Here is an 18,093-nt window from a genome sequence, read left to right as displayed (position 1 = left end):
GCCCTTGATGAGTTTCGAGAGTCTTTCTACTCCCAGAGCCCAGCCATGGGCCAGGCTCATCTTGTGCTAGCCTGGTCAATCAGGCTGTTGCTACTGGAGACCTGCCACCCCACATATCCATCACAGCCTGGTTGATCTGGCACCTGAACACACTTTCATCAAATCACCACAAAATTAAAAAAATATAAAACTGGCCACCTCCCACCAAGGTATAGTGACCAAATAAAACGATACATTCAATACCATTCATTCAAAAGCTGTCTTGCCATTAGTATGCAGACATCACAATTCAAATAATCTTTTGAACTCTAACATCCTTAACCCTCTTTCACAGTGCAAGCCTTATGCATTACTTCCCACCTCCAGGATTCAAGGCCTACTAATCTTTTTCCCCTGAATCCTTTAATGACTGTTATAATGTTCAGACTCCAACATTACGTCAATTCCCTATAACCACATCTCCACTCACTTCAATTCAAAATACTCCTTCATACCTCCCTCCAACTCATCCTGTAACAAACCCTACCCCTCCTTCTCTCTCCCAATTTATACACCCTCTTTGGCATCATATTTTGTTCCATCCTCTAAATGCCCCAATCACTTCAACAACCCTTTCTCCACCCTCTTAATAATACCTTTTATAAACCACATCATCTTCAAATGTGTACAATCTGAATCCTTTGTATAATGTTCACACCACACATTGCTCTCTAACATGGCATCTACACTGCCTCCAACCTCCTCCTCGATGCAACATTTTAAGTCCATGCCACATACTCTTATAAAAACGGTTGGTACATTTTTTTTTTTTATTTCAACATGTCAGCTGTCTCCCACCGAGGCAGGGTGACCCAAAAAAGAAATACTTTCACTATCATTCAACACTTTCACCATCTTAAATACATAATCATTATCTCTGCAGAGGCACCCAGATATGACAGTTTAGATGTCACTCCTCTTCAGCCCTCTGAATAATACTTTTAGTAACTCCACACCTCATAATTCCCACACTACAAATTCTCTGCATAATATTTACACCACACATTGCCCTTAGACATGACATCTCTACTGCCTCCAGCCTCCTTCTTACTGCAGCATTTACAACCCATGCTTCACACCCACATAAGAGTGTTGGTATCACTATACTCTCATACATTCCCTTCTTTGCCTCCATGGATAACATTTTTTGTTTCCACAGATACCTCATAGAACCACTCACCTTATTTTTTCCTTCATCAATTCTATGGTTAACCTCATCTTTCATAAACCCATCCACTGATAAATCTACTCCCAAATATCTGAACACATTCACTTTTTCCATACCCCTCCTTCCCTCCAATGTGATATCCATTTTTTTCTTTGCCTAAGTTGTTTGATACCCTCATCACCTTACTCTTATCTATGTTCACTTTCAACTTTCTTTACACACCCTCCCAAACTTGTCCACTAGCCGTAGCAACTTCTCTTTAGAATCTCCCAAAAGCACATGTTTATTTATTATTCATTATCACACTGGCCGATTCCCACCAAGGCAGGGTGGCCCGAAAAAGAAAAACTTTCACCATCATTCACTCCATCACTGTCTTGCCAGAAGGGTGCTTTACACTACAGCACAGTATCATCAGCAAAAAACTGTGTCAACTCCCATTTTGTGTTTGATTTCCCATAATTTAATCCCACTGATGTCCGTACAGGGGTCGTAAGCAGTGGAGAAACAGAAAAAATGCACCAGTAAGGAACACAGCCACAAAAAATCCTGGCAAACAAAAATCCAGTCTATGCAAATTCTATGCCTTGGGTACCTGCAGGCATGGTATATCTGGAATAATAGGTGGGCTATGCACCTTTGACCATCCCCAAAAAAATGCTGCACCCACATGACAACAGGAGGGTGCAACTCTTCCTCTTGTGACTTATTTCACCCCGAAATGTGTCACTCGTCAGTCCATGAAAAACAGTGCTACAACATACACTGTCAGGCACACCATCTAAAGGAGACAAGAAGATACAGATCACCCAGACCATGGGTAACAAAAGAGGGAAGCCAAAACCTCTCCAGTGAAGGAGGTTTTTTAGTGCCAGGAAGGAAAAAAACTGGCAAGAAATGACAGAAATCCTACACCAACTGAAAACATTTCTGGAGTGGAGGGGCAATCACTGGCCTCCACTCCAGAACAACAGATATTAATGCCAGCAAACATCAATATAACAATATTTATCTTTGTAAACATACAGGGGTCTAAAGCCATCAACAAACAACAAAATACTTTACATCAGGGGACTGCTCATGGAGTCAAATGTCATGCCTGTGGCTTTCTCAAAGACCCACATAAAGGATCATTTTGACAACGAAATATGGATCCCAGGTTATAACCTATTCAGATGCGACAGACTAAACAGGCAACAAGGGGGGGTCGACTTGTATGTCACAGACTCACTCATTTGCTCACAATTACTAAACACCTCAAATAATGTAGTTGAAGTTTTGGCAGTAAAGATCAAAAACCAAAATCTTGTCATTTTGGTTGTATACAAGCCTCCAGATGCAACTTCCCAGCAGTTCCAAGAACAGCTTTTGAAAACTGCCAACTGTCTGGAAATTCTCCCAAATCTGGCCCCAAACATCTAGATACTGGGGGATTTCAACTTGAGACACCTAAAATGGAGGGGTGTAGCAAACAAAGTTTTAGCAGAAATCACTCCAGGAGGCAGCTCAGATGAAAATTCACACACACACGAGCTATTAAATCTCTGCACCAAATTCACCTTAAACCAGCAAATAATAGAATCTACTAGATTAGAAAATACACTGGACTTCATCTTCACCAACAACGACAATCTGATATGTAATATAAGCGTACCTAAGACAATACACTCAAATCACAACATAATAGAGGTACAGTCATGTATGCACAGGGCTCCTGACCAGCAAAAAGTGATCAGTTATGAGAGTGCCTTCACAAAATTCAACTTCAATAACAAAAACATACACTGGGAATAAGTTAGTCATGTGCTAAATAAAATAAGTTGAGAAGATATCCTAATCAACACGGATCAAAATCTTTGCATAGAAAAAATTAACTCTGTGGCACTTGAGGTCTGCTCAAAGCACATTCCATTAAGAAAAAGAAAGAGAAGATGTAAACTAGAAAGAGAGAGATGATCCTTATACTGAGAGGGACCAGTATATATCTAAAATATGAAGGGAGGCACTGGTCAAAGAAACAGCAAATATTGAACTTAAGCTTAAGGAATCTTACAGGAGACAAGAATCTCAGGAAGAACTTAAAGCCATCAATGAAATTGAAAGAAACCTGAAATACTTCTTCTCTTATGCCAAATCTAAGGAATAAACAACATCCAGTACTGGAACCCTGCTTTGACAAGATGGGATCTACACAGATGACAGCAAAGAAATGAGTGAGATACTAAAGTCCCAATACGACTCAGTGTTCAGTAAGCCATTAACCAGACTCAGGGTCGACAATCTAAATGAATTTTTTATGATTGAGGTTCAAAATTTGGTCACTTCAAAAATCCTTGATATTATCCTAACACTGCAAGACTTCGAAACGGTAATTAATGACATGCCCATGCACTCTCCCTCAGGCCCGGATTCGTGGAACCGTGTTCGTCAAGAACTGCAAGAAGTACCCGTCACGTGCCTTCAGCATTCTAAGGAGAGGGAGCATGGACACTGGAGTCATCTCACAGTCACTAAAAACAACAGACATAGTCCCACTCTACAAAAGTGGCAGTAAAGCAACTGCAAAGAACTGCAGACTGATAGCACTAACATCAAATATCATAATCTTTTTGAAAGGGTTCTAAGCAGTAAGACTGCCATCCACCTAGAGACCCATCAATTACACAACCCATGGCAATGCGGGTTTAGAGCAGGTCGCTCCTGTTTGTCCTAGCTACTGGACCACTATGACAAGGTCCTGGATGCTTTAGAAGATAAACAAAGTGCAGATGTAGTATACGCATACTTTGCTAAAGCCTGCGACAAGTGCAACCATCGTGTAATAGCACACAAAATACGTGACAAAGGAATAATGGGGAAAGTTGGTAGATGGATCTATAACTTCTTAACAAACAGAACACAAAATGTAATAGTAAACAGAATAAAGTCTGAGGTGGCTACAGTGAAAAGCTCTGTTCCACAAGGCAGAGCACTCACTCCCATCCTGTTCCTCATCCTCATATCTGACATAGACAGAGATGTAGCCATAATTCCATGTCTTCCTTTACAGATGACACTTGAATTGCCATGACAATGTCCTCCATCGAAGACACTGCAAGACTCCAAGCGGACAACAACCAAATCTTTAAATGGGCCACAGAAAACAATATGAAGTACAATGAAGAGAAAAGTCAACTACTCAGATATGGAAAACTTAACGAAATTAAAACTTTATCAGAGTATAAAACAAATTCTAACCACACAATAGAGCGAAAAACAAATGTGAAAGATCTGGGAGTGATAATGTCAGAGGATCTCACCTTCAAAGACCACAACAATGTATCTACCTCATCTGCTAGAAAAATGATAGAATGGATAATGAGAACCTTCAAAACTAGGGACACAAAGCCCATGATGATTCTCTTCAAATCGCTTGTTCTCTCTAGACTGGAATACTTTTGTACACTAACTGCCCCCTTCAAGGCAGGCGAAATTGCTGACCTGGAGAATGTACAAAGAACTTTCACGACATGCATAAGTATGATAAAGCACCTAAATTACTGGAACTGATTAAGTCTGTTGATTTGTATTCCCTGGAATGCAAGGAGAAAGATTTGTAGATGAATGGTTCAGAGAACCGACATGTTGATAAATTAGACACAAGTGCAACTCTTGGGTATCTTTATTGAGGAAACGTTTCGCCACACAGTGGCTTCATCAGTCCATACAAAGGAGAATCTTGAAGAACAGGAGGAGAATGAGGTAATCAGTCCCTCAACCTTGAGTCGATGTGGTCAGTCCATCAATCTTGAATAGAATACGGCATACGTGCTGAGAAGGAGCTTATAAACTGCTGCACCTCTCCTGCCAACGGTTTATAAGCTCCTTTTCAGCACGTATGCCGTATTCTATTCAAGATTGATGGACTGACCACATCGACTCAAGGTTGAGGGACTGATTACCTCATTCTCCTCCTGTTCTTCAAGATTCTCCTTTGTATGGACTGATGAAGCCACTGTGTGGCGAAACGTTTCCTCAATAAAGATACCCAAGAGTTGCACTTGTGTCTAATTTATCAACATGTCGGTTCTCTGAACCATTCATCTACAAACCTGTCAGACACTGCAACTTCTTGGGATCTTAATACTTGGGAATTCTTCGCTTGCCTAATTCTTGGGCACGACCTAGTTCAACATTGAACAAATGTTACACGACCTATGACTGCTGCACCTCTCCTGCCAACGGTTTATAAGCTCCTTCTCAGCACGTATGCCGTATTCTATTCAAGATTGATGGACTGACCACATCGACTCAAGGTTGAGGGACTGATTACCTCATTCTCCTCCTGTTCTTCAAGATTCTCCTTTGTATGGACTGATGAAGCCACTGTGTGGCGAAACGTTTCCTCAATAAAGATACCCAAGAGTTGCACTTGTGTCTAATTTATCAAGGAGAAAGATACATGATAATATACACCTGGAAAATCCTAATGGGTTTAGTACCAAACTTGCACACGTAAATCACTCCCTACAAAAACAAAAGTCTCGGCAGGAGATGCAACATTTCCTCATGAGCCATGAGTACACTAAGAGACAACACAATAAGTGTCAGGGGATCAAGACTGTTCAACTGCCTCCCAGCATACATAAGGAGGATTACAAATAGACCCCTGTCTGTCTTCAAGAAGGCACTGGACAGGCACCTAAAGTCAGTACCTGATCAACCAGGCTGTGGTTCATATGTCGGTTATGTGCAGCCAGCAGTAATAGCCTAGTTGATCAGACCCTGATACATCACAAGGCCTGGTCTCAGACTGGGTCGCGGGGGCGTTGATACCCGAAACCCTCTCCAGGTAAACTCCAGGTACTCTTCTCCTAACACCCTAGCATTTGTTTCTTTTACAACCAGATCTATAAATATGTTAACCCTTTGACTGTTTTGGCCGTATATATACGTCTTACGAGCCAGTGTTTCGGAAGTATACATATGCTCAATAATTCTAGCAGCTTCAAGTCAAGCAGGAGAAAGCTGGTAGGCCCACATGTGAGAGAATGGGTCTGTGTGGTCAGTGTGCACTGTATAAAAAAAAATCCTGCAGCACGCAGTGCATAATGAGAGAAAAAAAAACTCCGTGTTTTAGGATTAAAACGCCAACTTTGAGGTGTATTTTCCCATAGTTTTTATGGTTGTATTCTCGTTTTCTCGGTCTCATTTGATAGAATAGAAAACATATTACAGAAATAGAGATGATTTTGATCAGTTTCACAATGAAAACGACCTTGAAATTGAGTTCAAAGTAGCAGAAATGTTCGATTTTTACAAATGTTTAAGAGTAAGCAAATCACACCACACGTCCAATACACGTCAACTGGGGAGTCTAATATTCTTTCACTATTGCATTGATATTATTTATACCTTTTTTACAATAATGCAATAGTCTGCATAACAGTAAATCTTCTATTTTTTGTGTGAATAAAAAATCAAGATAGAAAGCAAGAGTAATATAAGTGGGGCCTGGAGACATGACTAATGAACAGAGGATATGTTAATTTTGTGCCAAGAATGTCTGCATTGTTTATTCTGGACCCTATTTTGAAATTGGCATCTTTTTTAATTTGCATGAAATTGGCCAAATTGCCAATTTCTGACCACTTTATTGGATAGTTGAAATCGGTAAATGGGCAGTTTCTTGTACTCAATTAATAGAAAAAATGGAGTTCTAAAGAAATAGCTATGAGTTTGGTCGACTGGAATAATGGATTGGCCGAAAAAAGGGCTCTAATTCGGCGATATCGCCAATGCGTATATAACGCCGAGATCGCTAACTTCGAGGGAGCTTAATTCCCTAAGTTTTTGATAAAATTTCATACTTTTGGTGTTATTACCATTGGAAAAAGATTCTCTATCATTTCATAAGAAAAAATAATTTTTTTTTTCAAAATTTTGCGACATAGAATCACAGTTTCAGAAATGGGCTTGTGACAGTCAAAGGGTTAAACAACCATGGTGACATTACACATCCCTGTCTAAAGCCTACTTTTACTGGAAAGTAATCTCCATCTCTCCTACACACCCTAACCTGAGCCTCACTATCCTCATAAAAACTCTTTACAGCATTTAGTAACTTACTACAGTGGAACCTCAAATTTCGAACATATCGCTTATCAAACTCTTTGAAAATAGAACCCTTTTTTCGAACCAACTTTGTCCCTATTATCGAACTCGCCCCTATTTTCGAACTGCCGGGTACCAGAACTGTCAAGCAGCCCATTCTGTCCGCGTCCCCACGGAGGCACCGTGAGCCAGTCTGGTTTTGTTGATGCTCGAGTGAACACTAACCTGCGCTCACATTCAAACATTTTACGATTATTTCATTGTGTTTAGTGCTTGTGGGACTGTGAAAGAAGCTACAATGGGAGCAATAAAACTTGCTAGTGGTATCCCTGTGGTAAAGAAAGTGAGAAACACCATAGATGTGAAGAAGGAAATAATACAGAAGTGGAATGATGTCCAAGTGGAATGATGTCCAAATGTTTGTAGAGAAGTACCACCCTGAGCAAGCTGAAACAAGCCATCTTTGCAAAAAGTTCGGTGACAGAACCATGTCCCATTTTAGGGAAATCTTAAAAGAAATCTTAAAGAGGCACCAGAAACAGAGGACTGTGGACAGTTATTTTGTGAGACAGGGGTCCAGTGACTCAAGCTAGTCCTAGTGGCATTAAAAGACAGAGAAGGGAAGTAACCCCAGAGAGGGGTTTGATACATGAAGTCCTCATGGAGGGAGATTCTCTTTCCAAACACTAACCCCAACTCCCTCTCTCCTCCATCTTACAGATGCCATCACCAATCTTCAATAAAGGTAAGTAAAATGTTATTTTATATGTTTATTTAAATTTATTAATACATAACTGAACACTATATTTGTTGTATGTAAAACTATAATTAATCTCTATAAAATGTATTTTTTTGTGAATATTTTTGGGTTTATAAAGTTTTTCTTCTTCTCTTTTTTAGTAAATGTCTACAGGAGAAGGGGTTACTAGCCCATTGCTCCCGGCATTTTAGTCGCCTCATACGACACGCATGGCTTATGGAGAAAAGATTCTTTTCCACTTCCCCATGGACAATAGAAGAAATCAAAAAGAACAAGAGCTATTTAGAAAAAAGAGAAAAACCTAGATGTATGTATATATATATATGCATGTGCATGTCTGTGAAGTGTGACCAAAGTGTAAGTAGGAGTAGCAAGATATCCCTGTTATCTAGCGTGTTTATGAGACAGAAAAAAAAACCAGCAATCCTACCATCATGCAAAACGGTTACAGGTTTGTTTCACAGTCATCTGGCAGGACGGTAGTACTTCCCTGGGTGGTTGCTGTCTACCACCCTACTACCTGCACTCTGAAGGAGGGGTGTTAATGTTGCAGTTTAAGAACTGTAGTGTAAAGCACCCTTCTGGCAAGACAGTGATGGAGTTTTTCTTTTTCGGGCCACCCTGCCTTGGTGGGAGTCAGCCAGTGTTTTAATAAAAAATAAAAAAAAATTTGGGTTTCTGGAAAGGATTAATTGTATTTCCATTATTTCTTATGGGAAATATTGCTGCAGGATCCAGGCCGAAATTTGCCGAAATTCTCCGAGAATTGTAAGGAGGCTTGGTCACAGACCGGGCCGCGGGGGCGTTGACCCCCGGAACTCTCTCCAGGTAAACTCACTTTTCAGACTTTTCGAATTTAGAACTAACTCTTAGAATGGATTAAGTTCAATATTTGAGATTCCACTGTACCTATTCCATACACTTGCAACGTCTGCCACATTGCTCCCCTATCCACCCTATCATATGCCTTTTTGAAATCCATAAAGGCAATGAAAGCTTCCCTACCTTTATCTAAATATTGTTCACTTATATGTGTCAATGCAAACACTATGGTAAATACCCCTTTTTTACTCAATAAATAAACCTTTCTCTTTAAAGACACCTTAACACTACACCTACTTTTTCCCACCATCTATTCACAAACTTACCTCCTAATACATACACTCCCTCCTATTTAAGTGCATTCACTTACCTTCATGTTTCCTTCCTACAATCTGAGAGGAATGTATGAGAGTATAGTTTTACCAACGCTCTTATATGGGTGTGAAGCATGGGTGATGAATGTTGCAGCGAGGAGAAGGCTGGAGGCAGTGGAGATGTCATGTCTGAGAGCAATGTGTGGTGTGAATATAATGCAGAGAATTCGTAGTTTGGAAGTTAGGAGGAGGTGCGGGATTACCAAAACTGTTGTCCAGAGGGCTGAGGAAGGGTTGTTGAGGTGGTTCGGACATGTGGAGAGAATGGAGCGAAACAGAATAACTTCAAGAGTGTATCAGTCTGTAGTGGAAGGAAGGCGGGGTAGGGGTTGGCCTAGGAAAGGTTGGAGGGAGGGGTAAAGGAGGTTTTGTGTGCGAGGGGCTTGGACTTCCACCAGGCATGCGTGAGCGTGTTTGATAGGAGTGAATGGAGGCAAATGGTTTTTAATACTTGACGTGCTGTTGGAGTGTGAGCAAAGTAACATTTATGAAGGGGTTCAGGGAAACCGGCAGGCCGGACTTGAGTCCTGGAGATGGGAAGTACAGTGCCTGCACTCTGAAGGAGGGGTGTTAATGTTGTAGTTTAAAAACTGTAGTGTAAAGCACCCTTCTGGCAAGACAGTGATGGAGTGAATGATGGTGAAAGTTTTTCTTTTTCGGGCCACCCTGCCTTGGTGGGAATCGGCCAGTGTGATAAAAAAAAAAAAAAAAAAAAATCTGATGTCCAATTTTTCATTGGCAAAACTTCTTATTCCTCTCATCATCTTGCTTTTTCTATGTTCACTTTTCATCTTCTCTTGCATGCACTCACAGACTCACCCACCAACCTCTGCAACTTCTCCACATCAGATTCATTATCTTTTATTCCCATGCCTCTTCCCAATACCCTAGAATCCATATACATTTTTTTTTAGCACACCTATGGTGCCATCACATATCCGTGTTTAAGGCTTACTTTTTACCAGAAAAATAGTCCCCTTCTCTCCTACATCTCCAAACCAGAGCCACACTGCATAAGAACTCTCTATAGCTTTAACTAAGCATACAACCACAGCATCTGGAATACTATTCCCATATCCACAGTATTATAAGCTTTTTCAAATCCATATATACAACAAAAAGTGGGTTTCACCTGATGATCTTAAGGATACCATCTGTCATCCTCACTGTCTCACTATGACTGGCTATACTAAAAAATTGCATGTTAATGCTTTACGTTCGAACCAATGAACTCCAACAATGGAAGTGTGAGTGTATGTACCTGGCTATATAGCTGGGCTAAAGATTAGGTTTGATTGAATAAACTCTTGACAAAGGAAACAGGAGTGTACGTATCCGGCTATATATTGCTGGGGGAAAAAATACATGCAATGCTTTTACACGTTATAACAAAAAATATACACATTAACATTACCCAGCTACATAGCCGGGATATATTGCCGAGCATGTGCACTCGCATCTTCCTTGTCGGAGTTCACTAGTTCAAACCTTAAACGTTAACATGGATATGCAAGCATACATACATACATACATGCAAATACGCAGGAACACATATGCACACACGCACAAACACATGCACATGTAAAAACGACAATAATAATAATATATAAAGCATAAAAGGGGAAGTGGAAAAGAATTCTTCCTCTGTAAGCAATGCATGACGTAAGAGGCGACTAAAATGCCAGGAGCAAGGGGTTAGTAACCCCTTCTCCTGTATAAATTACTAAATTTAAAAAGAAAAACTTTTGTTGTTTTTTTTAGGTCACCCTGCCTTGGTGGAATATGGCCAGTTTCTTCAAAAAAAAAAAAAAATACCTTACCAGTCATAATCATCAATTGATGATTGTGGCATGGAAGTATCATCTTCTAACTGTTTGAGAATAGTGCTGGTATCTTCATCTTCCAGTGATACTGATCCCATCTTATTCTTCATGAAGTGAGCATACAGCTCTGGCAATGTGATGAGAAAGTTGACCTTACGCTGCTGTCTCTTAACCTATTAAAACACAATAGAGTAATAAATATTTCAAACCTGAAAGTTATCACAACTAATGTATATAAAACAATGATGTGCTACAATTTAAGATTTTCCTAATAATCATGAAAAATGGTTTCGAAGGATGAAAAAAAACTTTTTGAATCAGGGCTTGACAGCCCACTATCAACCCCACTGCTTCCACACTTCCATCTACCTCTCTAAGACTCCACGGAGACTAGCTTGTACTAAAAAAAAAAAAAAAACACAGTACAGGTGGGATTACAGCGAGTCACAAAACACCAGGCCAGTGTGTAAGCCACTGGACCAGCTGGCTACAATAAGATTCATCAACTAGGTATAGTTATACACAATAGGGAGATTAACATGGACCCTACTGTGACCACAAGTGCAAGTTTTTACAGATTAATCTCCCACCAGCATGGCCATGAATCTCTCTAGATAGATATTCAAAAAGAGATATGGCAGTCTTAACTCAATCCAGATCATTGAGATTGAGAGGCAGGACCAACAGCAAGAGCTCACCTTACACAAAGTCAAATTAAGTAATTATACAAGGACCTCAGGATGTCACTTTTGGATAACATTCTTTCTTAGCAGCAACCTATAAAATGAAAATATGCAAAAATTTTCTCACTTAAGTTTCAAAATTGTCAAAATGATTAAATTTATACATACCTCTAAGATTTCTTTATCCATCTTCCGCTGTTCTTCAGCTTCTCGTTCTGCCCGGCGATTTTGCTCTTTCAAAATACGATCAAACTTTTTCCACTCTCCTTGCATTGTTCTAGTTAGTCTTTTCAACATCCAAACTTTATCTTTCACTGTCTTTTGGCTCTGTTCAGAAAAATTATTTATCATAACATTATCGTAAAAGCAGCTTAGCAATGGATGGTAGAGTACCTAACATATTTATAATATTTTAACTTAAATTTTTTAACCTTACTGACCGTCTACCACCAAGCTAGGGCTTAAATTATTTCAAATGGTCTATTTTTAGTAGACTGGACACTGGCTAACATTAATTACCTATGGAAATGCTATACAGTTATTATACTTTGCAGTATAATAACTGCAAGTTGTGAAGAGGGCTTCCAGAATAAATAAAGAATAAACTGAATTAACATCAAGAGTATAAAAGAAGTTGATCTTCATAGCTCTTAGAGCATAATGCCAATGCTAATGGAATGGGTTACAAGAAGAGGTAATATGTGCTACAACTAGTCAAAACTAAAAATTTTATGATAAATCCAATACCCATATTTGAAAGCCACAAGTTTAGCTCTTCTCATACAGATAAAAACAAGTAATTACAAATATGAAAAAGCATGGCTGTCTTTATCAAGATAGACATTTTACAAAGCTGTATAATAAGAATGAGAAAGCATATTAAAATAAAATAATTTCACACAAGACAAACCAATTCAGTTATTAGACAGGAAGAAGCTCATCAAAGTTTTTAGCTCATAGGGTGAACCATCTTGGTTTATTCTGGATGGAACAGTCTAAACCAAACACAGGCAACTCTGTGTTTGGTTTATATGTTTTGCCTGCTGAACATATAACAAGTACCCTTAATCATCACCTCCATGGAAAAATGCAAAACAATGATCAATGAAGAAAATCTGGTGACCACAGTGCAATATATTGCCATCATTATCTCTACTCTTTTCACCTAATATGATTTAGCAATTCCATAGGTCTGTGATAAAACATATTTTTCGGGCAGGGTGGCCCAAAATAAAAAGAAAAACTTCCATCATCTTTCACTCTATCACCGTCTTGCCAAAGGCGTGCTTACACTACAATTATAAAACTGCAACATTAACACCCATCCTTCAGAGTGCAGACACTGTACTTCCCATCTGGCAGGCTGGACTAGGCTGCCAGTTTCCCTGAATCCCTTCATAAATGTTACCTTGCTTACACTCCAACAGCACATCAGTTCCTAAAAACCATTTGTCTCCATTCGCTCCTGTCTAATACACGCAAGCTTGCTGGAAGTCCAAGCCCCTCACACACAAAACCTCCTTTACCCCTTCTCTCCAACCTTTCCTAAGCTGACCCCTACCCCGCCTTCCCTCCACTACAGATTTGTATACTCTTGAAGTCATTGTATTTCGTTCCATCCTCTCTACATGTCCATACCATCTCAATAACCCTTCCTCATCCCTCTGGATAATAGTTTTGGTAATCCCACACCTCCTAATCTCCAAACTACGAATTCTCTGCATTATATTCACACCACACATTGGCCTCAGACATGACATCTCCAATGCCTCCAGTCTTCTCCTTGTTGCAACATTCACAACCCATGCCTCAAACCTATACAAGAGTATTGGTATACCTATACTTTCATACATTCCCCTCTTTGCTTTCATGGATAAAGGTCTTTGTCTCCACAGACTCCTCAGTGCACCACTCGCCTTTATTCCAACGTCAATTCTATGATTCACCTCATCCTTCATAGACCCATCTGCTGACACGTCCACTCCCAAATACCTGAACACATTCACCTCCTCCATACTCTCTCCTTCCCATCTGATATCCAATCTTCCGTTACCTAATTTTTTTGTTATCCTCATCACCTTACTCTTTTCTATATTCACTTTTAACTTCCTTCTTTTACATACCCTACCAAACACATCAACCAACTTCTGCAACTACTCTTCAGAATCTTCCAAAACCACAGTGTCACCAGCAAAGAGCAACTGTGACAACTCCCACTTTGTTTTAGATTCTTTATCTTTTAACCCTACACCTCTTGCCAATTTCCCGAGTATTCACTTCTCTTACCACTCCATCTATAAATATATTGAACAACCATGGTGACATCACACATTCCTGACTAAGGCCTACTTTTACTGGGAAATAATCCTCCTCTCACCTACATACTCGAACCTGAGCCTCACTATCCTTGTAAAAACTTTTCACTGCATACAATAACCTACCTCCTATTTCATACATTTGCAACACTGGTCTACATACCCCCTATCTTTCCTAAAGCCTCCTTGTTCATCTGTTATCCTGCTCTCCATCTTACTCATAATTCTATCAATAATAACTCTACCATACACTTTACCAGGTATACTCAACAGACTTCTTCTTTCTTTGAACACACCAGCCGTATCCCACCCAGGCGGGGTGGCCCAAAAGGAAAAACGAACGTTTCTCCTTTTACATTTAGTAATATATACAGTAGAAGAGGTTACTAGCCCCTTGCTCCCGGGATTTTAGTTGCCTCTTATAACACGCATGGCTTACGGAGGAAGAATTTTGTTCCACTTCCCCATGGAGATAAGAGGAAATAAACAAGAATAAGAACTAGAAAGTAAATAGAAGAAAACCCATAGGGGTATGTGTATATATATTCTTGTATATGTATGTGTAATGTGACCTAAGTGTAAGTAAAAGTAGCAAGACGTACCTGAAATCTTGCATGTTCATGAGACAGAAAAAAGGACACCAGCAATCCTACCATCATGTAAAACAATTATAGGCTTTCGTTTTACACTCACTTGGCAGGACGGTAGTACCTCCCTGGGCGGTTGCTGTCTACCAACCTACTACCTAGAACTCAACAGACTTATCCTCCTATAATTTTTACACTCTCTTTTGTCCCTTTGCCTTTATACAAAGGAACTATGCATGCTCTCTGCCAATCCCTAGGTAACTTACCTTACCATACATTTATTAAATAGAAACACTAACCACTCCAAAACTATATCCCCACCTGCTTTTAACATTTCTATCTTTATCCTATCAATCCCAGCTGCTTTACCCCCCTTTCATTCTACTCATTGCCCCACATATTTCCCCCACACCCACAACTGGTTCCTCACTCCTATAAGATGTTATTCCTCCTTGCCTATACACATAATCACAGCTTTCCTATCTTCATCAACATTTAACAATTCTTCAAAATATTCCCTCCATCTTCCCTACACCTCTAACTCTCCATTTAATAATTCTCTCTTGTTTTTAACTAACAAATCTATTCTTTTCCTAGGCTTTCTCAACTTATTAATCTCACTCTAAAACTTTTTCTTATTTTCAACAAAATTTGTTGATAACATCTCACCCACTCTCTAATTTGCTCTTTTTATATTGCTCCACCACTCTTTTAACCTCTGTTTTTCTCTCCATATACTCCTCTCTCCTTGCATCACTTCTACATTGTAAAAACCTCTCATATGCTAACTTTTTCTCTCTTACTACTCTCTTTACATCATCATTTCACCAATCACTCTTCTTCCCTCCCACACCCACTTTCCTGTAACCACAAACTTCTGCTAAACACTCTAACACTATATTCTTAAACTTACCCCATACACCTTCTACCCATTGCCTGTATTCTCACCAGCCCATCTGTCCTCCAACAGTTGTTTATATCTTACCCTAACTGCCTCCTCCTTTAGTTTATAAACCTTCACTTCTCTCTTACTTGCTGCTTCCATTTTCCTTGTATCACATCTACCTTTTACCCTCACTGTAGCTACAACTAGAAAGTGATCTGATATATCTGTGACCCCTCTATAAACATGTACATCCTGAAGTCTACCCAACAATTTTTTATCTACCAATACATAGTCCAACAAACTACAGTACTGTCATTCTGCTCTACATCATATCTTGTATACTTATTTATCCTCTTTTTCTTAAAATATGTGTTACATATGACCAAACCCCTTTCTATACAAAGTTCAATCAAATGCTCCCCATTATCATTTACACCTGGCACCCCAAACTTACCCACCACACCCTCTCTAAATGCTTCTCCTACTTTAGCATTTAGGTCCCCTACTACAATTACTCTTTCACTTGGCTTAAAAGTTCCTACACACTCACTTAACATCTCCCAAAATTTCTCTCCTCTACACTCCTCTCTTCTCCAGGTGCATACACACTTATTATGACCCACTTTTCACATCCGACCCTTATTTTAATCCACATAATCCTTTTATTTATACATTTACATTCCCTCTTCTCTCTCCATAACCGATCCTTTAACATTATTGCTACCCCTTTCTTAGATCCGACTCTCTCAGATACTCCTGATTTAATCCCATTTATTTTTCCCCACTGAAACTCCCCTACCCACTTCAGCTTTGTTTTGCTTAGGGCTAGGACACACACTAGGAAGAAAATAGAAGAAAATACAGAGAGGTTAGTATATATATGCTTGTACATGCATGTGTAATGTGACCTAAGTGTAAGTAGAAGTAGCAAGACATACCTTGCATGTTTATGAGACAGAAAAAAGCACCAGCAATCCAACCATCATGCAAAACAATTACAGGTTTATGTTTCACACTCATTTGGTAGGATGGCAGTACCTCTCTGGGTGGTTGCTGTCTACCAACCTAATACCTATCTATGAATAAAAAAAAATACAAATGTGCTTTAATTAGCAAAGGTATACACCTTACACAAATAAATAATAATGTGAAAGAACTACAATTTTGTAATACCATATATTTATTATAGTCAATGTCAAAACTACTAGGCTTTGTGTAAATTTTATAGAACTTTTTAGACTAAAATTACCTACTACCATATTAAATGCATATGCTAAGCAAAAATAATCTAATTCCTAAAACTTATTTGCCCACAGGAAAACCACCTAGCACTGTGTTGGAACTCAACACAAATATTTCCATAATGTAAATACCCTGGATCTATGCTTAAGCCATCAGGATGATACCAATAGGAAGGAAATTCAAAATATAATTAAAAACTTACTAAAACAAATGAAAGAATATATGCAAATATTTCTTACACTACACACACTAGACAACCTCTTACTTGTAATGCTTTTTGTCGACACACTCTCATACACCCAGTGGCCATCCTTTTGCAATTCTGTAGTACCTCTTTCCGAAAGGATGCCTTTGACTTCTGACATCTTCCTACTTCTTTCTTTGCCATTAGAACCCACAGCTTATGTCTTCTCATTGTTAGTGCCTGCAAGTATGTATATATGTATGTATGTGAGTATGTATATATATATATATATATATATATATATATATATATATATATATATATATATATATATATATATATATCTTTCTTTCTTTCAACACACCGGCCGTATCCCACCGAGGCGGGGTGGCCCAAAAGGAAAAACGAAAGTTTCTCCTTTTACATTTAGTAATATATACAGGAGAAGAGGTTACTAGCCCCTTGCTCCCGGCATTTTAGTCGCCTCTTACAACACGCATGGCTTACGGAGGAAGAATTCTGTTCCACTTCCCCATGGAGATAAGAGGAAATAAACAAGAATAAGAACTAGAAAGAAAATAGAAGAAAACCCAGAGGGGTGTGTATATATGTGCTTGTACATGTATGTGTAGTGGGACCTAAGTGTAAGTAGAAGTAGCAAGACGTACCTGAAAACTTGCATGTTCATGAGACAGAAAAAAGGACACCAGCAATCCTACCATCATGTAAAACAATTACAGGCTTTCGTTTTACACTCACTTGGCAGGACGGTAGTACCTCCCTGGGCGGTTGCTGTCTACCAACCTACTACCTAGGCTATATATATATATATATATATATATATACAGTGGACCCCCGCATAACGATTACCTCCGAATGCGACCAATTATGTTAGTGTATTTATGTAAGTGCGTTTGTACGTGTATGTTTGGGGGTCTGAAATGGACTAATCTACTTCACAATATTCCTTATGGGAATAAATTCGGTCAGTACTGGCACCTGAACATACTTATGGAGTGAAAAAATATCGTTAACCGGGGGTCCACTGTATATATATATATATACAGTGGATATTTTTTCACTCCAGAAGTATGTCCAGGTGCCAGTACTGACCGAA

General features: G+C 39.2%; 1 protein-coding gene across 2 annotated transcripts in view; it reads right to left on the bottom strand.

Moving 5' to 3' along the window:
• The window catches only part of Ino80 (chromatin-remodeling ATPase INO80), a 754,916-nt gene that overhangs the window by 660,646 nt on the left and 76,177 nt on the right, over positions 1-18,093 (bottom strand). For both annotated transcript variants that reach the window (XM_070098261.1, XM_070098262.1), the window contains exons 7-9: positions 17,058-17,216; positions 11,931-12,089; positions 11,077-11,252 (exon numbers count right to left, since the gene is read on the bottom strand). In XM_070098261.1, coding sequence (XP_069954362.1) covers positions 11,077-11,252; positions 11,931-12,089; positions 17,058-17,216 — 494 coding nt within the window. The remainder of the gene's footprint in view (positions 1-11,076; positions 11,253-11,930; positions 12,090-17,057; positions 17,217-18,093) is intronic.

The sequence above is a fragment of the Cherax quadricarinatus genome, chromosome 61, assembly GCF_038502225.1.
Source record: "Cherax quadricarinatus isolate ZL_2023a chromosome 61, ASM3850222v1, whole genome shotgun sequence".
Lineage (NCBI taxonomy): Eukaryota > Metazoa > Arthropoda > Malacostraca > Decapoda > Parastacidae > Cherax > Cherax quadricarinatus.
The sequence above is the reverse complement of the archived record's forward strand: the minus strand, read 5'-3'. Positions and strand labels throughout refer to the sequence as shown.